At 39.2% G+C, this 20,307-nt stretch overlaps 1 protein-coding gene across 1 annotated transcript; it reads left to right on the top strand.

Annotated features, from left to right (window-relative positions):
* Nucleotides 1–219: 219 nt before the first annotated feature.
* On the top strand, nt 220–19,677 carry OSTF1 (osteoclast stimulating factor 1). Its single transcript, XM_030968054.1, has 10 exons — nt 220–449; nt 11,084–11,130; nt 11,747–11,797; nt 11,880–11,943; nt 13,181–13,234; nt 13,726–13,833; nt 14,284–14,333; nt 14,449–14,527; nt 14,995–15,093; nt 17,214–19,677. Exons 1-10 carry the CDS (start codon nt 416–418, stop codon nt 17,270–17,272), a joined length of 645 nt encoding a protein of 214 aa, XP_030823914.1. The 5' UTR covers nt 220–415; the 3' UTR covers nt 17,273–19,677.
* The last annotated feature ends 630 nt before the right edge of the window (nt 19,678–20,307 follow it).

A 20,307-nucleotide genomic window follows, 5' to 3' on the forward strand; every position in this document is an offset into this window, starting at 1 on the left:
ACCCGCCTCCTGCGTCCGGTCACGGAGCTGTGCGGGGCGCGCCCGCCTCCCAGCCGGGGCGGTCCGGCGCACTCGACGCCCCAGCCGGCTCGCCGCGAGCAGCCCCCTCGCTGCCGCCAGGACTGGGCGGCTCCTCCGACCTGGGCCGAGCGCAGGGCGGGAAGCGGCGGGGCCTGGTCTGCGGCGCGCGCGCTGATTGGCCGCGTGCCGCCCGGGGCCGAGGCCGCTCCCGCGGCCGGCGGGGGCGGGAGGGACCGGCCGGGAGGGACCCGCCCTTCGTCCCGGCTCCTGCCGCTGCTGCCGCCGCGCTGCGCCCGGGGACTGCCGGGCTTCGCACCGCTGCCTCTCACCGCGGGCCCGCGCCTGGGCAGCAGATCGCCGTCGCGCCGCTCCCCCGTCCGTGCTTAGGCCAGCCATGTCCAAGCCTCCACCTAAACCGGCCAAGCCAGGTGAGGGAAGAACAGAGCGGCCTGGCCCGTCCTCGCCGTGCAGGGCGCGACGCAGCCCGCTGCTGCCCACACGTGAATGGCTTGGGTTTCGGGTTTGCGCTCTCGAACAGCCCGCGCGAGGGTGGGAGCGGGCACAGCCGCCCTTCCGTTCCGGACCGCACCCTGCCGCCATGAAGGCCGGCACCGCACGCCTGCTGTCGGCGGGGCGGGCTGCCCCTCCCGCGGCTGGAAAGCAGCGGGGGCTGCCCTCGGCACCGGGTCTGGGCCCGACCCCGCGCCCGCTCTAGCTCGGGAGAAGGCTGGGGAATGCCCCCAGTTCGGAACCATCGCCCAGGGGCGGGCTCCCTGTGTCACGGGCTGGCAGAGCCCTCTTGCCCGGCCTTGCTCGTCTGCAGCGCGGAGCCGCGCTGGCCGGCGGTGGCACTTGGCGCCGTGGCGTGCCCGGCCCGCCCGGTGGCCGTCCGGGAGCTGCTTGCGTAGCCTGGAATGCACAGGAAGCCTTTTACCCTTTTAACAAACAGCGCTGAAGTGCTCCGAGGTTTGTCTCGTGATTGCACGGATGGGCAATATACTAACTCATAAAATCAGTTTTATAGTATAGTCGCATGCAACATTCTTCATCTTTAAAGATGGAATCCACTGTTTTCCCTTGTAGGACTCCTAACAGCCAAACTCTAAATGTGCTCTTGGAAATTCAGGCGTCAATGTGCACATCACCCTTTCTAGTGCGTTTAGTCTTCAATGTGTGAGGTGTTGCTCCTGTGTTTTTTTCAGAAAAATTTACTACAAAGCCCATTTTCTACAAATATTAGTAGTAACCATAGCTTCTTCAAAAAATAAATTGAAAAACTATTGAAAGTTGCAGTTTTAAATTTTAGCATAGAAGTGGTATTTTTCAAGTAAATATACATTCTTCTGTCACAAATTTAGCCATAAGCTTTAGGGTTTTGGGTTTTTTTAAGTAAGGAATTGATCTGGAAAATTTAATAGCTATTTATCATGTTTTTGTATCATCTGTCACTGTAAAAGCTTAAATTCTTACTTAGAAATTAAAAACCCACTGTAATATCTCCCACACCAAGATTATCTGATCCCTAAGTACATCCAAACTTCAGGTTTTTTTGTGCATGGAATACTGTTGAAATGCCAATGTAAAAAAAAACAATGCTTAGCCTAATTGAATATTTTAACTAGACAGCTTATGAAACAGATTTTTAATTTGAAGTCATGTAAGTGCAGAAACAAGTTTAGACCATTTAAACCATCAGTCTCATCCTGCCTGCAGTAGCAAAAATCTGCTAAAGCTCTCTGGCTGTAATTTCATCCTCAGAAGAAGTTCCTCTCCCTGTAGTTTGCTAAGCTTCTTTGAAAACAGCTTACTTGAAATTGAAAAGACAGTAATAAAAGCATTGCTGTTGTGGACCCTTACCAAAACAATCAGTACTGAGGAAATCTGCAGCCTTCTGAAAGGATGTGGTGTTTCACACCTGAATATGTGTGAAAAATGGGATTTTTCCGATGAAGTTGAAAACTCAGTTTTCTGTTTTTCAAGAAGATGAGTCAAATTTAACATAAGATTCTTAAGGAGTTAGAGGCTGTAGGAGGCTAACTTACAGGAGCTTTCAGACTGACTCAGACGTGTTCTGTCTAATGCTAGGTTTCTCACCCTAGTTTGGTGGGGTGCACTTTGTGGTGTGCTTGATCTGATAAAATGTGGACTGTCATCAAAAGGACAGGTTCCCTACCCCCACCATCCCTTTCTGTTCCATTTAGTTACATGACAAGCTGATGGTGCTCTCAACTTTTTTGTGTCCAGTTATTTGTATGTCTATGTAAGGTTATTTTTATGTCTGATGAACTTGCTGAGCTGGTTTACCAGCATGAGTGCTTGACACAGCAAAAGGAAATTCATAGGAGAAGGAAGAAAGTAAGTAAAAAAGTAAGATTGTATTGCTAGTGACTTTCAGAGCTGATTAAGGGTAATAAGATTCACTTTTCCAAATCCCTGACTTTGGAGGAGAGAAAATTTTGTGGCATCTGTTGTGTCAGATTTTTTCAAAGTCATTTTTCTGAAAGGGATTGCCTTCTCGCATACTTAAATATCTCTGTAGTTGCATGTCTGACTTCCCTATGTTAATACAGAATACAGGTAATACACCTTTGATACTGTAATTGAATTTCTTGAGGTTATAGATAGATGTTATTTAAAGACATAAATATAGGAACTTCATGTGGTGACATAGTTTCTACAGCAGTGGAAGGCTGTCTCTTTCAGTGGCATTTTGACTGCATTTACTAGAATGTTTTGGTGCCTTTGGCCAAGCTATGTTGATTTTTCTTCACTGGTTATTAGGTATCAAGTCTGTAAGCTCTGTCAGGAAACAGCAAGCCTGTTTGCATTGCTTATGAATTGTGAAATTTCAGGACAGACAGGAGAGAAAACCAGACATTAGTTGCTGTCATCCATTCCTCTGTGTTTGGGAAATAAGAAGTGCAGATTGGACAGAGAAGGAGGGAAATATTTTGGTGGTGGGAAAGTGAAAATATATAGTGCAATAAATTTCCTTTTTAAAACACTGAGTCTTCACTGCTCAACTCAAGGATTTTGGATCTGAGTTTAGTGCTTTAAAAACGTGGGGAAAAGAGGTGATATGAAGAGGGAAAACCAACTAGCTGTGACGCTGTCATTTTCTTCAGTACCTGAGAGCATTTTTTCTGACAGATTGCTTTTCTGTAAATCCTGTTGTGTGCACAGCACTGAAGGATTTCAGTTACAGGGATGGTTTTGACATCAACATATGTTGGACAATTGTGTTTCTGAACACTTGAGCTAGTCTTTTGGGTCTGTAGTCAGCCCTTGGGTAAGGGGATAAGATTGTTTATGGAGACTCTAAATGTCTTTTAGCTTATAGTGTTTTCAGGCCTTTTTTTTAAGAAGTGCTTTACTTTTCCTGTGTAACTCTTTATTGTTACTGTTTTCGAGCTGTAGCTTTTGTTTAGACTCACTATCAAAAATAAAACGGAATGGAGTGGATGTTGAAAATAGCAGAAACATACTTTTTTCTGTCAGCATTATGCAAGAGTAATGCCCTCCACCTTTTAAGAAATCTGTTCATGTCTCAAACTACATTATTCTTTGCAGAGGTCACATCATATTAGATATTAGTCCTGTTTACAAACAGGATTGTGAAGTCCTTTGGATTTGACAAGCTTTAATGGCTTCTGCCTAGTTGTCTGTTACTTAAAGAGTGTTTTCTTGAAGAGTACTAACTGTCTGATGATGTCTTTTTGATTAGAGCCTTATATAGTGTGCAGCAAAAGCTTTTGGGGAGATAAAAGGGGTGTACTGATATTTTTAAAAAGTCTTACTTTCACGTTCGCAGTAAGGTTTGTTGATCCTGGCTTAGAGTTGAGACAACATTTATATTCTATGGAGAAAGACCAGCCTTTGTACCAAGGAAATTAGAGTTTTAAATTACTCCAGTTGAGAGGGAGGCAGGAGGAAACATAAGGATTTCACATAAAGCGTTGCTACCTCAATGCAGTTTTGTTGACTTTTCTCCCGCTAGTAGCCATCAGAGTTAAAAGTAGTATCTTGACATAGATACTTAGTTTGAGTCATAAACAAGTTCACCTCAGTTCTAAGGTGAAGTAGGCGCTGTGACAGCATTCACAGGAGCAGAACACTTGTATTGAGTCGCATGCCTAAGGCCTTGGCAATCGGCTTATGACATATTGGGTTTCTTCTGTATGCAAGGAAAGGTTTCTGTTAGCTAGGAAGATGTGAGCATGTGGATGTGGGGAGTTATACTGCAGTCATCAGGTCTGAGGGGAGAAAAAAGTCAGAGAAAAAATTAAACAGTTCCCAGTCTGCTTTCAATATGAATTATAAACTTTCATTTCAGACCTCAAACCCTCTTATTACTGCAAGTTGCTGGGACCTCCAGCAAGCTTCCTGCAAATGAAGGCACGCTGGTATTCATAAAAATGCAATTGATGAAAAACAGAGGATTTCAGATCAGGCTATGACAGTGAGACTGTGTTCTCTTATATTTTCTGTGAGAATATTTTTGTTTCTGATTTTCTCTAATGAAATGGCATTTGTTCTTTCCATTCCAGATACTGATTAGTGCATTCCATGATTGTTCCTGGATACCTCAGTTTGTCATCTAGGCTGGCACCAGTCTATCCTTTGCATTTTTTAGTATGCCCTTCTCCCCCTCCCCCAACATATATTCTCTGTGTTCACTTCCCCTTTCTGGTAAGCATTACTTAGAAGTTGAAGATGGTTCTCTAAACGCTGGGGGCTCCACCTTTTTCTGTCTCCGCTGTGGCAATCCTTAAATGCTGTGTTGAACTCTGCTGTGTCGGTGAGCAAAATGCCAAAATACAAATGGCACTCCTGTAAAAAGTTTTTCCAGTACTTCTGTATCTCTTTGGAGACCTGTGTGCAAAGCATCTTGTTTTCCAATTCCAAATGCTGCAGGCTCAGGGCAGAGTCTAGAAAGCTTCCCGAAGAAAAGGACCTGAGGGTGTTGGTCAACAGCTGGCTGAGTATGTGCCGTCCCAGGTAGCCAAGAAGGCCACTGGCATCCTGGCCTGCATGAAAAGTGATGTGGGAAGCAGACCTGTCCCCCTGTTTTGGCTGGTGAGGCTGCACCTGAAGTCTTGCGTCCATTTCTGGGCCCCACACTACAAAAAAGACATTGAGGTGCTGGAGAGACCCCAGAGAAGGGCAGCAGAGCTGATAGAGGATCTGGAGAGTAGATGGTATGAACTGAGGGAGCTGGGGGTGTTTATCCTGGAGGAAAGGAGTCTCGGGAGACCTCGTTGCTTTCTATGTCTGTCTCAAGAGAGGTTGTACAAAGGTGTGTGCTTTTCTCTTGTCCCAAGTGACAAGATCAGAGAAAATGGCCTCAAGTTGTGCCATGCTAGTTTAGGTTCAACATTAAGGAAAATTTCGTCGCTGAAATTTTTTGTCAGGTATTGGAACAGGCTTTGCATATTTTCACCTTTTGGGACATTTGCTGCAAGTAGGAATTCAGGTTATTGTTTTCAATCAAGTTGGTGCTTGAGTAACTGATTCTGAACTGTTTCTGTCTAGCTTTCTGCCAGCAAGGAGAAAGGTGGCCGAGGAGAGCCTAGGATTAGCTTGAACCATTTAAGAGGTTGACAGACTTGTGGTTTTTTAACTAACTGTAGATTACTATAGTCAATTCTGATTTTCTACAGCACAGAGATTATCCCTCCAGGTACTGTAGGCACTGACAATGCTTTGTGACACTCAGTGACTCAGTTCATCTTGAGTTAGTTATTATGAATTTTTATGTCTTAATATAGCTAATGAAAAGATGCTGCATCAGGATCAATATCTGATTAGTAGCACCTTATTGGAGTCAGTGAGATTTGATTATGGTTGTCTACAGCAGATGCTATCAAAAGACTCATATCTGTCCAGTGGAGGCCAAGCCTTGGTAGCTCCTGTAAACATTGACTTACTGCCATCATTATTTTGTTTAAATATTTGTTTAAAATATGTGTGTTTTGAACCAAGGACTGTGTTGGGGTGGTTTTATGTTTGAGGATGTGATGTTAATTGACAGCTAATGAAATTTCATTATCTCCCCTTTGGTGCTGAAATTTCAGCCTAACACAAATGCCTAAGTAAGTAATGCCATGCAGGTATAGGTCAGGTTTTGGTTTTTTTTCTTTTTTAGCTTTTCATTAGATGGGTTGAAAGCAAATAAGTGAGTGGAGAATGTTTTGGTGGTAGCAGGGATTTTAATGCTAATGCGTGCGGCGGTTTAGAGAAGCTAGAGTAAAAGAACAGAAAGGAAGTGGAGAAAAAAAGTCTCTGTGAGAGAAACAGTAACTCCTTGTTGCTGTGCTCCTTACTTAGCACTTCTTTGGAAGCAGTCTTCTGTTAATGACACTGCAATTGATCAAAAATAGACCTCAGAGTTGTAAGAAGAAAGCAAAAATCTTTCAGTCTTTTTAGAAAATGGTGTTTTGGTTTTGTGAGGTCTTTTTATTACTCAGCATTATGAGGCGGTGCTGGTGTCTCTCTTCAGTACCTATCAGAAGCTGTGTTTTTAAGCTGTCATTACTGTTTAGTTTCTCTGTTTCATTGCTTTTGTGCGCTTAGCCGGGAAAGGATCCTCTTAGAATTATGAGTTGCATGTTTCCCTTCCTCAGAAAGGCTGGAGAAGTTTATAGGTAAGTTATTCAAAATAAATTAAAAGGTGTGGGGTCAGCCCAACCTGACATTAGTTTTATGTTGCTAGCTACAGAGAGTGGATGTTTTGTACGCTAAGACTATTTGTGTCTATTCAGTATGGATAATAAGTTACGCTTTTTGCTTGTCAAGTAATTGTTTTGCAAATGTTTAATGCAAATTCCATAAGAAGGGAGAAGACAGTCTTATGACTAAAGTTTGGGGTTTGTGAGACTAAAATATTACTGGTGACTGTCTCAAATTTGCAAAAGCAGGGTGTGCTTTGCTGATGATGTGGAGGATCAGGTGGAAAAAGTGTGAGCTCCAGAGGATGACCACAAAAAGAAACTGAGGTTTGAGCCAGATAAGGGAAGAGGCCTATAGGTGTTTTATCATATCTTCCCTTACTCATCTGGCTCAGGTGTGAAAACTCCCTTCTGTGGGGAAGGTGTCAGACATTCACACTAAGGCTGAAGGTATTCATCCCTGCTGGTGGGGTATAACCAGCTCAACTACGCTGACTTGAAAGGCAGCTGTCATATCTTAGAAGGTGCCATAAACCATCCAGGCCCCAGACCAATTTCTGAGGCCTCTCACCAGAGAACTGCAGATGATCCACAGTGTTGTATCAGAGAGTGTTAATTTCTGCTCTCCCCTTGGAGATACCTGGTCATTCCCACCTGAACCTGAGTATATGATAATACATTTAACTTTGTGCTTCATGGGATTTTCCCTATGGATCAAGGTTGTGGCCGTCACGTTGATGTGGACATCAAAATTGCTAGTCTTGTCCCCGGGTCTGTGGGTGGTGATTTCTTTCTGTTATCTTATCCTTTCTTTCTGTATTTCTTCTCCTAACTTCTTCTGGAAATATTTTGAAAACCAGATGAAAAAATTCCAATCAAGGCCTTAGTAAAGTTTCTGAAGTGTCTTAGTTTGTGTGGATTTTGCTTTAAAATTTGCTAAGTATCTAATTCTACCTCAGTGTTCTGAAAATTTGCATGTAAAGGTTTGTTATTGAAGATTTTTGTTCTTTGTCCTGTACACTGCTCTGAATGACTCAAACAACCTTCCCCTAAACCCACTGAGCAGACCAGGGCATAACAGGACTGAAAAGAAGACCCCTTTGACTCTGTCCCTATGCTTAGAAAAAGATTGGTTGTGGGACATATCACTGCCCTGTGCTTCCATGTGCTTTGTTTTTAAAAGGGAAACTCCTCTCATTAATCATGCTAAGAATAAAGTAATTAATGTGTGCCTGGTGCCTTGAAATTTTAAAAAAGTACATGTGCTCTGTGTTCTAGTTACTTTGTCCTTTAAAAGTGTGTGGTGGGGAGGTGCAGTCAGTCAACTTTGATAAGTTCAAATTAGTGCTAATTGCTGGTTCACTGTCCTATGGGAGTGTTGAAACATGGTTTGTACTAGAGAGATGGTAGTAAGTGGAAACAGAGGAAGACCTCAGGCGCTTTCTAACTTTTTGTGTCCCCCAAAACAAAAATTACTGTCAATGCAAGCTCTGTCTGCATGCCTAGAGGTAGGTATTGCTAGATAAAAGTACTCCCTGTGATTAGGCACCCATGTGTCTAATAAAATACAATTTCTCTTGTTTGCAGAACTAGGATTCAAGTCTGATGTGCCCTTTGCATGCTAACATTTTGTTATTTTAATCCTCTAGACTGTAAGTTGGATTAGAATTTGGTAACAAAAAAATCAAAATTTACAAATGCTAGTCCCCTTGTTTTAAGCTCTTAAATAAAGCGAAGTGAACAGGCTAAATATCTTTTTATCAATAAATTTTTAAAAGATCAGTGCCAGTAATGAGTAGTGTTTAACTTCAATATAAAGTACCGTGAAATTAATATTAACGAGACCTGTAGTTCTATAGATGCAGAGCTGTACTTTGTATTTCATCACAGAAGAGTGTTTTAGCATGTGTTGGTCTGTCTATGACACTACAGTTGGACATTTGGGGAAGTTACTCCCTGTTTCAGGTTTATAGAATTTAAGAAAACCCCACAAACAAATGAAAAGTGAATTGCCTTTTGTTTACACAATGTGTTAGCCATACTGTAATCTGCATCAGCGTTTCCTGTTTTCTTTGCCTCCACAGGTGTGATAGCTTTAGAAAATCTGTTGGCATATATAAAGTATGTTAGTATAAAAGACACATGAAACACACAAGTGCCTGTTTCTCCTTTTCCCTGTCTTCTGCCATCTTCTCATTTCCCCTTTTAATATTTCTTACTCTTCCCTTTTGTTATCCATTTCCTCCTCTTACTTACATTAAACACTGAAGATCGGTGCATGATGGTTGCAGTCTCCATAGTTGTTAGTGTGAAGTTCTGTCTTTTGTTTTTGTGTCTTCTGTGTGAGAAAGCCAAGGAGGAAGGTCAGTACTCCTGTCTTCCATCCTGTTGTGTCATTTCTTTTCTTTGTTCTTTTCTTTTTTTGCTTTTTTTTTTTTTTTTTGGTCATTGTTGCTTAGCTTCTCCACAGCTGCAGTTCACGTTTCATGCTAAAGCTCCGTGGTCCTGGATGCATTACTGTGTGCTGTCCTTGTTCATCATCTCTGTATAGGTAGTAAACATCACTCAGGTTTCATTCTTTTTAGCAGTTGCCACAGTTGGAAGTATTTTGTTTCTGGGACAAAGGTTTGAGACGTGTTGGACCTTTTATGTCTAGGAAATGGCTGCTATGTGAAAGAGAGAACCAACCAATAAAGCCAAACTGAATTCCTGTTATTAAAAATTAGGAACTGGGAGGAGCAATTACATATTGGGAAAAAATATATGTACAGTATCTACATGCACTTAACAAAATGTTTACACATATTCATCTTATTTTTGTAGTTTTACATACACTTAGTCACAAAAAAGCCTGAGAAATAGAGTACTACAGAAATGTCTTGTTTAGTTATTATGCCTTGGCAAGTGTACCTTGGCATTACTGTTGCTAGGAAATATCCAGAGGCATTTGAAAATATAGTTTAAGAGCCACCCCAAGGGATGCTGCAAAATTGCAGTGGGTACCATCCTCCTTTCTCAAGGTGTTTAGCATATTCATCTCCAGAATCTCATTAAAGCCCTTAAGTTAACATTCTAAAATGATTGCTTTTGTGGGTAGGATTTTAGATACTAAAGGGATAATAAAGACTACATCTAGTAGAAAAAAAAAGGACAAAATTCTAGAGATGATGGTTCTTAATTAGAAATGTAAAGGCTTATTCTTGAGACCTACTCTGTCTTTACTTGCTTACCTCCATTTAATAAACAACATGAAACATTGCATTTGTACACGTTATTTTACTGTATGGCCTTTGCTAGTAAGTTCATCAGTTTCTCTGAGTACACAAAATAGCCTGGACCTAGTGTGACCTAAGGAACACATTCTCCTGATGGATCAAACTCTGCAATTTTATACAAGTTAATCTGTATAAACATATATAGTGTTAGAACCTGTGTGTAACCTACACTTGCAAGCGTAGAACATTTAAAAGTAAATAAAGCTACATACTTAGGACAGATACCTAAAAGTAAACAATACAGAGCAGTCTGCCTAATATATTCCTCTAGTAAGTCCAATGGACTCCAGCAGCTCGACTAATTAAATTGTGTAACATATCTGTTTCTTCTATACTTGTGCTTTCTGTTCATGCTCTTGAAAAGTACCTTTTGAATTTTTAAAAAAGTTTGTAGGGAACCTTCTTTTGCAGTTTATGCAATTTAATTTGAAACTCTCTGGATTCACGTTATTTTTTCTTGGCTTGAATGCTGCTGTCAGTCCCTTCGAAAGTGCCCTATTAAAGCATCTGTTAGCCACTTACTGGAATTGCAAACCCTATGCCTTATGTTAAGCATCTGAATAGAATGGGACATCAGTTATACATTAAATAGGACTTTGTGACCATTTGTCATTTTTCTTTATGAGTTCTGTGTTACTGCATTATTTTCCTAATAATGACTGCAAGTAAGTGTAAGAACTTGTTGGTGACATTGATCATTGGTTTGTTTCTTTCTTCTTTCCTTAATTCTTTGTCATTTGACAGATTTGATGTTAGTAATAAGAGTACAAATAGCATGTGTGAGTGTATATATGAGTGAAATTACTCTTTTCCTCAGAAATTGATGACAACACTTCTTTTACCCAGTGAGCTATAAAGACCGTATTAAGTGTGCAGAAGAGGCTACTTAGATGTAACTGATCAGGTGGCCAGTTTCCTTCATAACCCATGTTGCTGGGTTTTTAAACTCAGGTTGCTGAGTCTCTTCATCCTTATTTTCTTTGATAGCACAAATTCATTCAGCAACCGGTGTTAAGCTTAAAGGAATGTATTTGGATTTGAGGGCTGCATTTAAAGGCATGGTACTGGTACTGATTTTTTAATTGGGTTGGTTTTTTTTGTTTTGTTTTGTTTTTTTAGGGCAGGTTAAAGTATTCAGGGCCCTATATACGTTTGAGCCCAGAACGGTAAGTACATCTTTACTTCAGCAGTTTGAGAATCTTACTTTTAAGTTTGTACATAATATTTCTTAATTCTGCTATTATTGGCATATTAGACTTACTGTACTGAAATTTTAATGAACTGTTGATGGATAGTCATTCTTAATGTGAATAAAACTGTCTAATTAATCATAAGTCTCTTTTAAGAACAGCTCTGTTTAAAAGCAGCATGCTTTCTTCTGTAGTATCAGTTACTTATAATCAAGGATCAGAAATCTTGAATAATTTGTTTTTTCTTCCAAAGACAGCAATGATAGTTGAGACCTAAGAGATCTGGAGAACTGGGACCAACCAAAAAGAGTTCCCAAATGAAGTTGACAAACCTAAGAGATATTTCACTGCTTCCTATGCACAGTGCTTTGTTGGAAAGGCCACAGTCTTCCTGTGTTGTTAGGAAAGTTAGTGATCCAGAAAGTTAGCTGTAAGCAAGTCAAACTATGGACTGTTGTCTTGGTGATAGAGAATTTGAGTTATCATTCTTTTGAATGAAGAGAGTCAGTATTCTGACTTATCCAGGCATTTGTTTTTCCTACATACACAGATTCAGATATATTTGTTTCCTTTTTTTTTTTTTTTTTTAAAGCCAGATGAACTGTACTTTGAAGAAGGAGATATCATTTACATCTCAGACATGGTGAGTCTAAGACATCCCACACAGATTAATATTTCTGAGGTGCAATATATCCCATCTAAAATATTTTTCCTTTTCTCTGCAGAGTGATACAAATTGGTGGAAAGGAACTTGTAAAGGGAGAACTGGACTAATTCCAAGCAACTATGGTAAAGTCTAGAATATTTTTATTTGGTAAGATCATTCACAATTAAAGGAAATCACTAAATAAAAAGCCATCATCTCAAAAATAGACCATAGTATTGGTACTTAACAGTACTCCACCATGTATTTCAGAATACATCCATCTACAGTAGCAGTTACCAGTGGTATCCACTGTAGGTACCACTACATCAGCAGTGCACAAGCTGTCTTGTGTTTTTATAACCTAGGGACAGCTTGAGTTTGCTGAATGTTCATGTTTCTGGTTATGCTCTTAAGAGATACTGAGATACACTCAGTTTTGAGGGGAAGAACACTTGGATCTAAAGGATGGAGTTTTGCTTGCCTTTTGTTGTATTTTTAGCGAATATATTCTGCCACAGAAAACGTTGGTTTCTTGGGGTTTGCACCATGTTAAATATCACGTATGTGTTTGGACTGAATAGAAACAGCTTTTTCAGATTCAATGAAAATCACTTTTAAAAGCCATGAGTACAGACAACACAGCACAATTCCTCCAAGTCCTGCCAGGAATTGTAGACAGAGTAGCAGTGTCTCATTGCAGACAGATTGCATCACAGCTGCCAATATGACTTAGGTTGATTCCTGTTGTCCCTTCTTCAGTAGGAGACATTATGGTGGCTATGCTCTGTTTCCCTCCTCTGCAGTTAGTAGAAATATATTCATAGAAATCTGCAGTATAGTCATTGGGGCTACATGAATTTTCACTTGAGTTTGTGACTTCCAAACCGACTCTACTCTTGCTGTCTGCCAGAGATCAGAAGTCATGCACTGTTAATATGCAAAAAGACTGATTTATACATGCTGCATATCTACATTTCTTTTGAATATTGAAGTGAATATTTACAATAAACCCAACAATCTCTTAATTCATGTTCCCATTGAGATTAGTTGTAAAGCTTCAGTTTTAGACCAGGATTGGTGTGGTGTCTCTGTCCGCATGTTTGCAAAAATTCCATGTATAAGCAGAACAGAAGCTTTTGCAGACCTTAAGAACAAAGAGTACTAGGAACACTTCTTCTTAGACCACTTGTGCAATGTGATGCTGTTTGAAGTTTTCACAAGATTTTCTCTGAATTAGTTTCCCATACACTGGAAATTAAAGTGCATCTCACTAGTCTGTCACTCACAGATCTTTTTTCATTTTAGAATCAAGTATACTTTGTTTCCACACGTTTCAAGTACATGTTTCAGAAGTAGTTAGAATTTACTCTTTCGTTTCAGTGGCAGAGCAAGCAGAGTCTATTGATAATCCACTGCATGAAGCTGCCAAACGAGGTATGTTTGGTGTTTTAGTTGTGTGATGCCAAAGGATGATTTGCTTGTTTTCTACTGTAAAAATAATAATAGTAATAGTAATAATTATATTTTTAGAATTAAGATGTTCTACTTGTTTTGGTTGTTTTGTTTCTTTAGCAAGTTATCTGGTAAGTTTTATGGCTTTGAAAAGGTGAGATACTGCCTGGTGGAATTGCCACTCTGTCTATACACAGAGGAATAGTGGTACCATCCGTTGAACTACATAGGGATATAAAAGTCTTCTGGGAATGGAAGAAAAGATATTTGGTATTGGTTAGTATGACTTTGTCATGATTTGCTATGACTAGGTATGAGTGGTTGTTCAGTGAATTAAAAATTGCTGCTAATCGCTTCCTGTCTTCAAAAGTTCATGGGAAGACTGACACCATTTAGAAAGTACTATTTACCTGTAATGGTTCTTTTAACTTTCCAAAGAAAAAACAATAATCAAAACTGATTTTGTCTTTCAGGCAACCTGAGCTGGTTGAGAGAGTGTTTGGATAATCGAGTCGGTGTCAATGGCTTAGACAAAGCTGGAAACACAGCTCTGTATTGGGCATGCCATGGAGGCCATAAAGGTATCAGAGCATTAATTTGAAATTATTGTTGTCTGGTTTTCTTGTTATGCTTGTTAGGCTGATTGATAAAATTGCAGTGCTAAATAATTAAGCCAGGGTTTTTTCAATGTAATTCTATTTTTTATTTCTTTAATAAAAATCAGTCTAGGAGGCAGGTTCAGCTCCATCAAGTGCTGTGTGTTTTGTTGTTGCTGTTGAAGCAGGCATGCTCATTAGTGTAACTTAGAGGCAGAGTGGAAGGAGGACAGATCAAAAAGAAATGCAGTATTATTTGGGATATTTCATGCAGAAGCATTTTTTGTGACTAATTGTTGTTTGCCCAATGCAGTCTGATTTACAGATTTTCATTAGCTGATTTGATTGGTCTTTCGTTGAATCTTAACTACAATGAATGCAAAAATAGCATAATTCCTTTCCACTAAATTCTTCTCTTGCCATCTCTCCCTGCAGATGTAGTAGATGTCCTGCTTGCCCAGGCAAACCTAGAGTTAAACCAACAGGTAGGTTGAACCCACAGACCCTTAGAGTAGAGGTGTGATGTTACTCACCCTTGCTAGAAGCTGGAAGGGTTTTTGCTGCATTTTAATCCTGTTGCTTTTCCCTCTAACTCCACAGAACAAATTGGGAGACACAGCTTTGCATGCTGCTGCATGGAAAGGTTATGCAGATATTGTAGAGATGCTGCTGGAAAAGGGTAAAGATCTTCACCAAGGTTTCAACAATCTGTGTAGAGACTAGATTCCTGAATGTTGTTTAAATTGTATTTCTTAAGTGTTTCTGTATAACTCAGCTACAGTCTTTAGCCAGCTCACCTGCCTGACTTGCAGGAAAAGTCTTGCAGAAAATTCTGGCAGCTGTTTGGAAGGTAGACATCTCACCTCAAGATTATTTCATCCTGCTTTACAGACAAAATTAGGCACTTTAACCCCAGAACAGCAATGACATCTGCTTCTTAAAAAAGGAAGAGCAGCCAGCAAGTTTCCTAAACAACTGTAGCTTATGCAAGAGCATCCATAGCTTTTGGTCTGCTTCAGAGCAGTCAGTAGCTCAGATTCCCTTGTCTATTACTGTTCTACCCACATTAGTGAAACTCATATCATAATGGCATTGGTTGAGAAATAACTGGGATTGTGATTTCTCATTAAACTTTTCTTCATGAAGGGGCAAGAACAGATCTGAAAAACAATGAGAAGAAACTGGCTTTAGATATGGCAACGAACGCAGCTTGTGCTTCCTTGCTTAAGAAGAAACAGAGTGCAGGTATTTCTGATTTTGTTTTTCTGATAATTTTACTTTGGAGAAATAATACTTTAGTTTAATACCAATATACTGATAGCCATAAAAACCATTTGGGAGGTACATGGGCTAAGACTTGTGTCTGGAAGGGCTTGCTTGAGAGAGTTAGTTTGGAGCTGTGGTAGGAAGATGGTTTATCATATGCCATTCTGCTGACTCCACAAAAAATGGCACCTTGTATCAGCAAGAGGCATAAGAGTTCAGAAGAGTTCAGAAGGTGTGAAAATACTAAGGGAAGAGATGAAAATAGAAGACTGGCCCTTCAGACAAAATTAAAGCAAGGATAGAAACTATTTTAAAAGTAGCATACCAAAAGGGACAGGGTACAAGAATAAAACAATGTCCTGTCTTTCTCCATGTGCTTGTCTGTTCTTCCAGACTTAAGCCAAACAAGCACCAACATATGATCCTCCTTTTCTTCTTCTTAATTTTTTTTTTTTACTTTCTTATTTCTATGTGTCTCTGGGTGACTGTCTAACTGAGAAATAAAGAATGCTTTCAGGTGTTAATTAAAATAGTCTCATTGCCTCCCACTGTCTTCATCTCTCCTAATAGTATAGTGTCCCTGTCCAAAAGAGTTAAAGAGGCTATTTTAAAAAGCTAAACACTGAGTTGTTCAGTATTCTGTAAGTACTATTGCCTGTAGCTTTCAGGAGGCTGAAGCAAGGGTGGAAACTCTAAGTGGAATAAGAAATTACTTGAAAACACAGGCAGGGTTGCCGTCAGGTTTGGTGGGATATGCAGTACAGCAGTTGCATCCTCACAGGACTAGTGAGATCAGAGGGAATGCTAACCTGTAGGGGCCTAGAGGTTATGGTAATTAAATGGAGGAATAGCTGAGGGCAACTTGAGAAGGCCAGGAAGAGCAATTGCAGCAAAAATATTGTTCTTCTCTTTAGCAGAGGTAAAATCAGGATTTCCCAGAAACATGGCAAATTATTTCTCCCAATCTTGGTTCTTAAGAAAGCAGTTTTAAAAAAGGGCAGTATGTATATATAATATATATTATTATATATATATTATATAGTATTTTCCTAAAGTTACTTGATCCCTGTTAGAAAAACTTCGTTCATCTTTGCTTGTTGATTGTAGGCACCTGGCACAGGTGTTTTCTCTCTTCTGATGTCCCAATAATTATACTAATGTTTTATTTCCTGATGCTAAGTAACCAATCTACATAACTAATCTACTTCTTCACTCCCTTTAAATTAATTTTGTTTCAATGACTGACTGATTTTTTATCCTTAGTCACCTTGTCTCTGTCTTAGTCATCAATCTCTGGTAATTTCACTCCCTGTCTTTTTTCACTTGCCTTGATATAACGCTCATGTTCTCAGTCTAACTGCAGTTTCAGTATTAGCATCCTTGTTCATTTTTCTGTCTTAACTTGGGCTTTTATAATATCTCTGACACCACCAATCTGTATACTTTTCTCATATTTTGTATTTTCTTGGTTATTTTCACTAATTTATTTTTTCTGTCTCATGATTCTGCATTTAAGTATTTCCAATGTCTGGATGTGAAATATTGTTCTTTTTCAGAGATTCAGTTCTATCTCAGCAGTCATCTCTCCATTGTTCCTGTTTACATATGGCTTTTATCATAGTCCGTCTCTGAATCTTTTATTGGAGGAAGGTTACTTTGTCTCCAATGTTCAGATTTATGTTTTACTTGTACAGACAGATACTCAAATGTCAATTGCTGAAGTACATTCTAAAAAATTAAAATCATGTCATAGAAGTATAAAAAGGTTGTGTTAATTGTGCTGCTAAACAGGGGAGCAGAAGAAATGTACAGAAGAAATGTAATATGTACTTGCTTGAAATATGGCCCCTTGAGCACAAGGCTCTGCAATTTCTTTTCTTCCTGTTCTCCGTTTGCTGCTTCTCCTCCTAAAAATGAGAAACATTTTTTTCACTTAGGTTTCTTTTCCCAAAACGGTTGAGCAGGTTCATTTTAAACTTACTCATTTTTCTTGTTCCAAAAATGTAGGATAACATGGTTATCACTTCTGTGAATTATGTCAGTGTTGTTGCCTCTGTGCCTGGTACTTTCAGTACTCTTTAAATTTTGTTTCTTTCCAGGTACAGTCCGAACATTGAGTAATGCAGAGGAATACCTTGATGATGAAGACTCCGATTAGCCTTTTGATTCTATATGGGAAACTATAACTTGCATTGTCTATGTCATTTTCAAAACATATCTTCACAACTGTAAAAATATCTCACTTAGAGTATCGCAAGATAGCATATTAATGAGAGGATGAAATCATGCTTTGCAAAGGAATAATCTTCATGTAGCCAGATAATGTCTGTCACATTTTAAGTCAGAGTTCCTTTTTGGAATTATCATAGAGAAGGTGTGGCACACCTTTACCACTGAATATGGCAGAGGACCAGTTTCTAAACTCACAGGTTTCATCTCAGGCCTTCCCAGCAAGTGCCTTGTATCTCTGGAATACTGAAAGGTCCATCTGAGACAGGAGGACACCACTGCTAGCATTTCCCCAAATCCCTCTGGGTTTATGTTCCTTCATGCAGCTAATACTGACAGTCAGTACTGGCTGGCAGGCATAAATGGAGATGCTGCCATAGAGAGGGGCAATTGTTTGCCTTCATGGGAGACAGCATTGCAAGGTTTGATTTTTAATTTTGGTAAATTTTTTTCCCTTCCTTCCTCCATCCCTCTTAAGTGAGATGCAAAATGACCTGAGACAATCTGCCTCAGGAGTGCTTTGTCTTCTCTATTGCTGTGGGCCCAGTCCCTGAAATGTAACACAGGTGAAAGGCTTGCTTAAGTCAGGTTTGCTTTAGAAATTCACTTGGACTTTGTGGCTTGATTATTTTGCTTTTTGAACTGTTATTATGCTGAAACCATTTGTAGTAAAGGAACACAGAATATTTTTCTATTTATCCTGCCTAAAAATTTTTAATACTGATCTTTGCTTTTTTTTTTGCAAGTGCTCTTGTATCTTGTCCTAAATTACCTCAAAGTTTAAGTGTGTTTGAAGTAATGAGGGAAGATGTGCATCAAATATACCACAGGTATCTTTAGAAGAGACACCTGGAGCTGAATAAACATTTTTAAAATGTATTGCTGCTTCCTGTGAATTAAAGAAAAATGGAAAATAAATTCAGCTACTTTGAAGATTCCCTGCAGAGTTAAAAAATAACTTCCTTCAGATTGCTCAAGTAGCTGTAGCCGAATATTGCACATTACTGAGAGATATTTTCTTACTGTCATGGTAAGTAAATGTTACAAGTATTTGAGATACAATCTCATTTTAAATTTTTTATTGCTAACTTCTCTGATAGAGACTTCTGACAAATTCATTCTGACACAGCAGTCTGTGATACTAAAAAAAACCAAAAAATAGAGAAAAATAGGGACAAAAAAAAAGCTCTCATGAAAGACTGGGGATAAATAAAAAGCTCTTGTGGAAGTCTGGGGATAAATGAAAATCACACTAAGTATTTAAGAGATTTTAAAAAGTCTAGAGCACTCTTAATTTCCAATTTTTAAAAATACATTGAGCCAGATTTTTATTTTTATCATCCTGCAAAGAACTAGATGCCAGTAAAGCTTGTTAAGCTCTTATCAAAGAAGGCAGTGTTTGGTTGAGCAGAAGTGTTTAAGATGGGTCATTGCACAAGCAGTCATCTGCAGATGTAATTCTAGACTGTTTAAATGTTAAAACCATAGAACAAATGTTTTAGCCCTATGCAAGCAATACTGTGGTTAAATGAACAGTGGTGTTTTATTTTGTGTGAACTTGAAGATCCTAGAGGGAAAGAAATAAAAACCAAAGCCACCAATTTTTTCTCTCTAGCTTTCATTAGAACGGTTGTTGAACATAACTCATTATATTTAAGGCTGTTCTGCTTCTCATTTAATCAGATAGCTCTTTTGCTAGCTCAGCCTTTTATCATAGTTAAAGACGCATGTTATGCTGCATACTGTTGATTAAAATTACGCAATTTCAAAATGCAAGCTTTAAAGTCCTGTAATGAGAGGCAAGAAGGTTCAGGTATCTGTTGCATGAGTGTTTTTCCTGCAAAAACAAAAAGCTCACAAACTTAAAATTTTTCAGTGTCACAGGACATGGAGGGAATGGCTCAAGTCACTGTTTTTTCTGTGGAGCTTTGGAGGCAGAGTCTGTATTCATAAATAACTCTTAATGTAATGTCTTCTGCTGCCATGGGTTCAGCAGCCTACAAAGGAAGAGGTTATGCTCATGTCTGTGCAATTAACAGCTGCCAGAAGACTCTGTGTTCTACGGACAGATCTAAGTGCTGCATAGGAGTTATGACAGAAGCACAAGTTGAGCCCAAGGATTTCATCCAAAGTCTTGCCGGAGTGTCCTGAAGGAAGCACATTTACATCGCAGGCACGCTGGGAGTGCTGTCATTTGTTTCCAGGACAAAAATCACTGCTTTTTGTTTTTTCCCACAACTTTGTTTTTCTTTACGAAACTGTCTGTTCATCTTGTGAAATACAAATCACTGTGAAAGCTTTCAGGCAATAAATTACTTTTTGTCTAACTCCAGGAGTAAAGTTTTGATTTAAAAAAAAACAAACACAATGGAATAATTTTTTTAAAAATCAAAAAAAACCAAAACAAATGGCACACTAAATGTTTTAACTGAGTGGCCCATTTTCCTACAAAGTCTCCAGCTTTGAACACTGACTTCTTATTTCTGAAGACACTAATGTGTTTCTTGTGTTTGATTTTATATCAAGGACCAAAGATTGCTGAGCCTGACTTTGTGGTCATTTTATTTACATGCTACAAAGTCAGATGTTTGCACAAGCAGCACACATCAAAATTACAAATTTGTTTGCAGGCATTGCCACCTTCTAAGGAAATTGTTGAAACACCACGGAACAAAGTAACAAATAATGGGCCATCAGTCATCTGCTTCATGAGACAGATAAAAGCTGAAGTTACTAGAAGTGTTTCAGGACAATATTAGTCAACTCATATACTTTGATCTTGTCAGGAGACAAAAACAAGCAGAATTTTTTTTTTTTTAATAAAAATGAAAAAAAAAGTCTTACAGCTAAATGAAATTACAGCTGGAGTAAGCTGATACATCTTACTAGTTATGCAAACCTGCTTGCTCTCGCTACTTTTCTTCAATGTTTGTACCACTACACTTATTTAAATTTAAGACTTTA

This window comes from Camarhynchus parvulus, chromosome Z, assembly GCF_901933205.1.
Source record: "Camarhynchus parvulus chromosome Z, STF_HiC, whole genome shotgun sequence".
NCBI classification, from domain to species: Eukaryota; Metazoa; Chordata; class Aves; order Passeriformes; family Thraupidae; genus Camarhynchus; species Camarhynchus parvulus.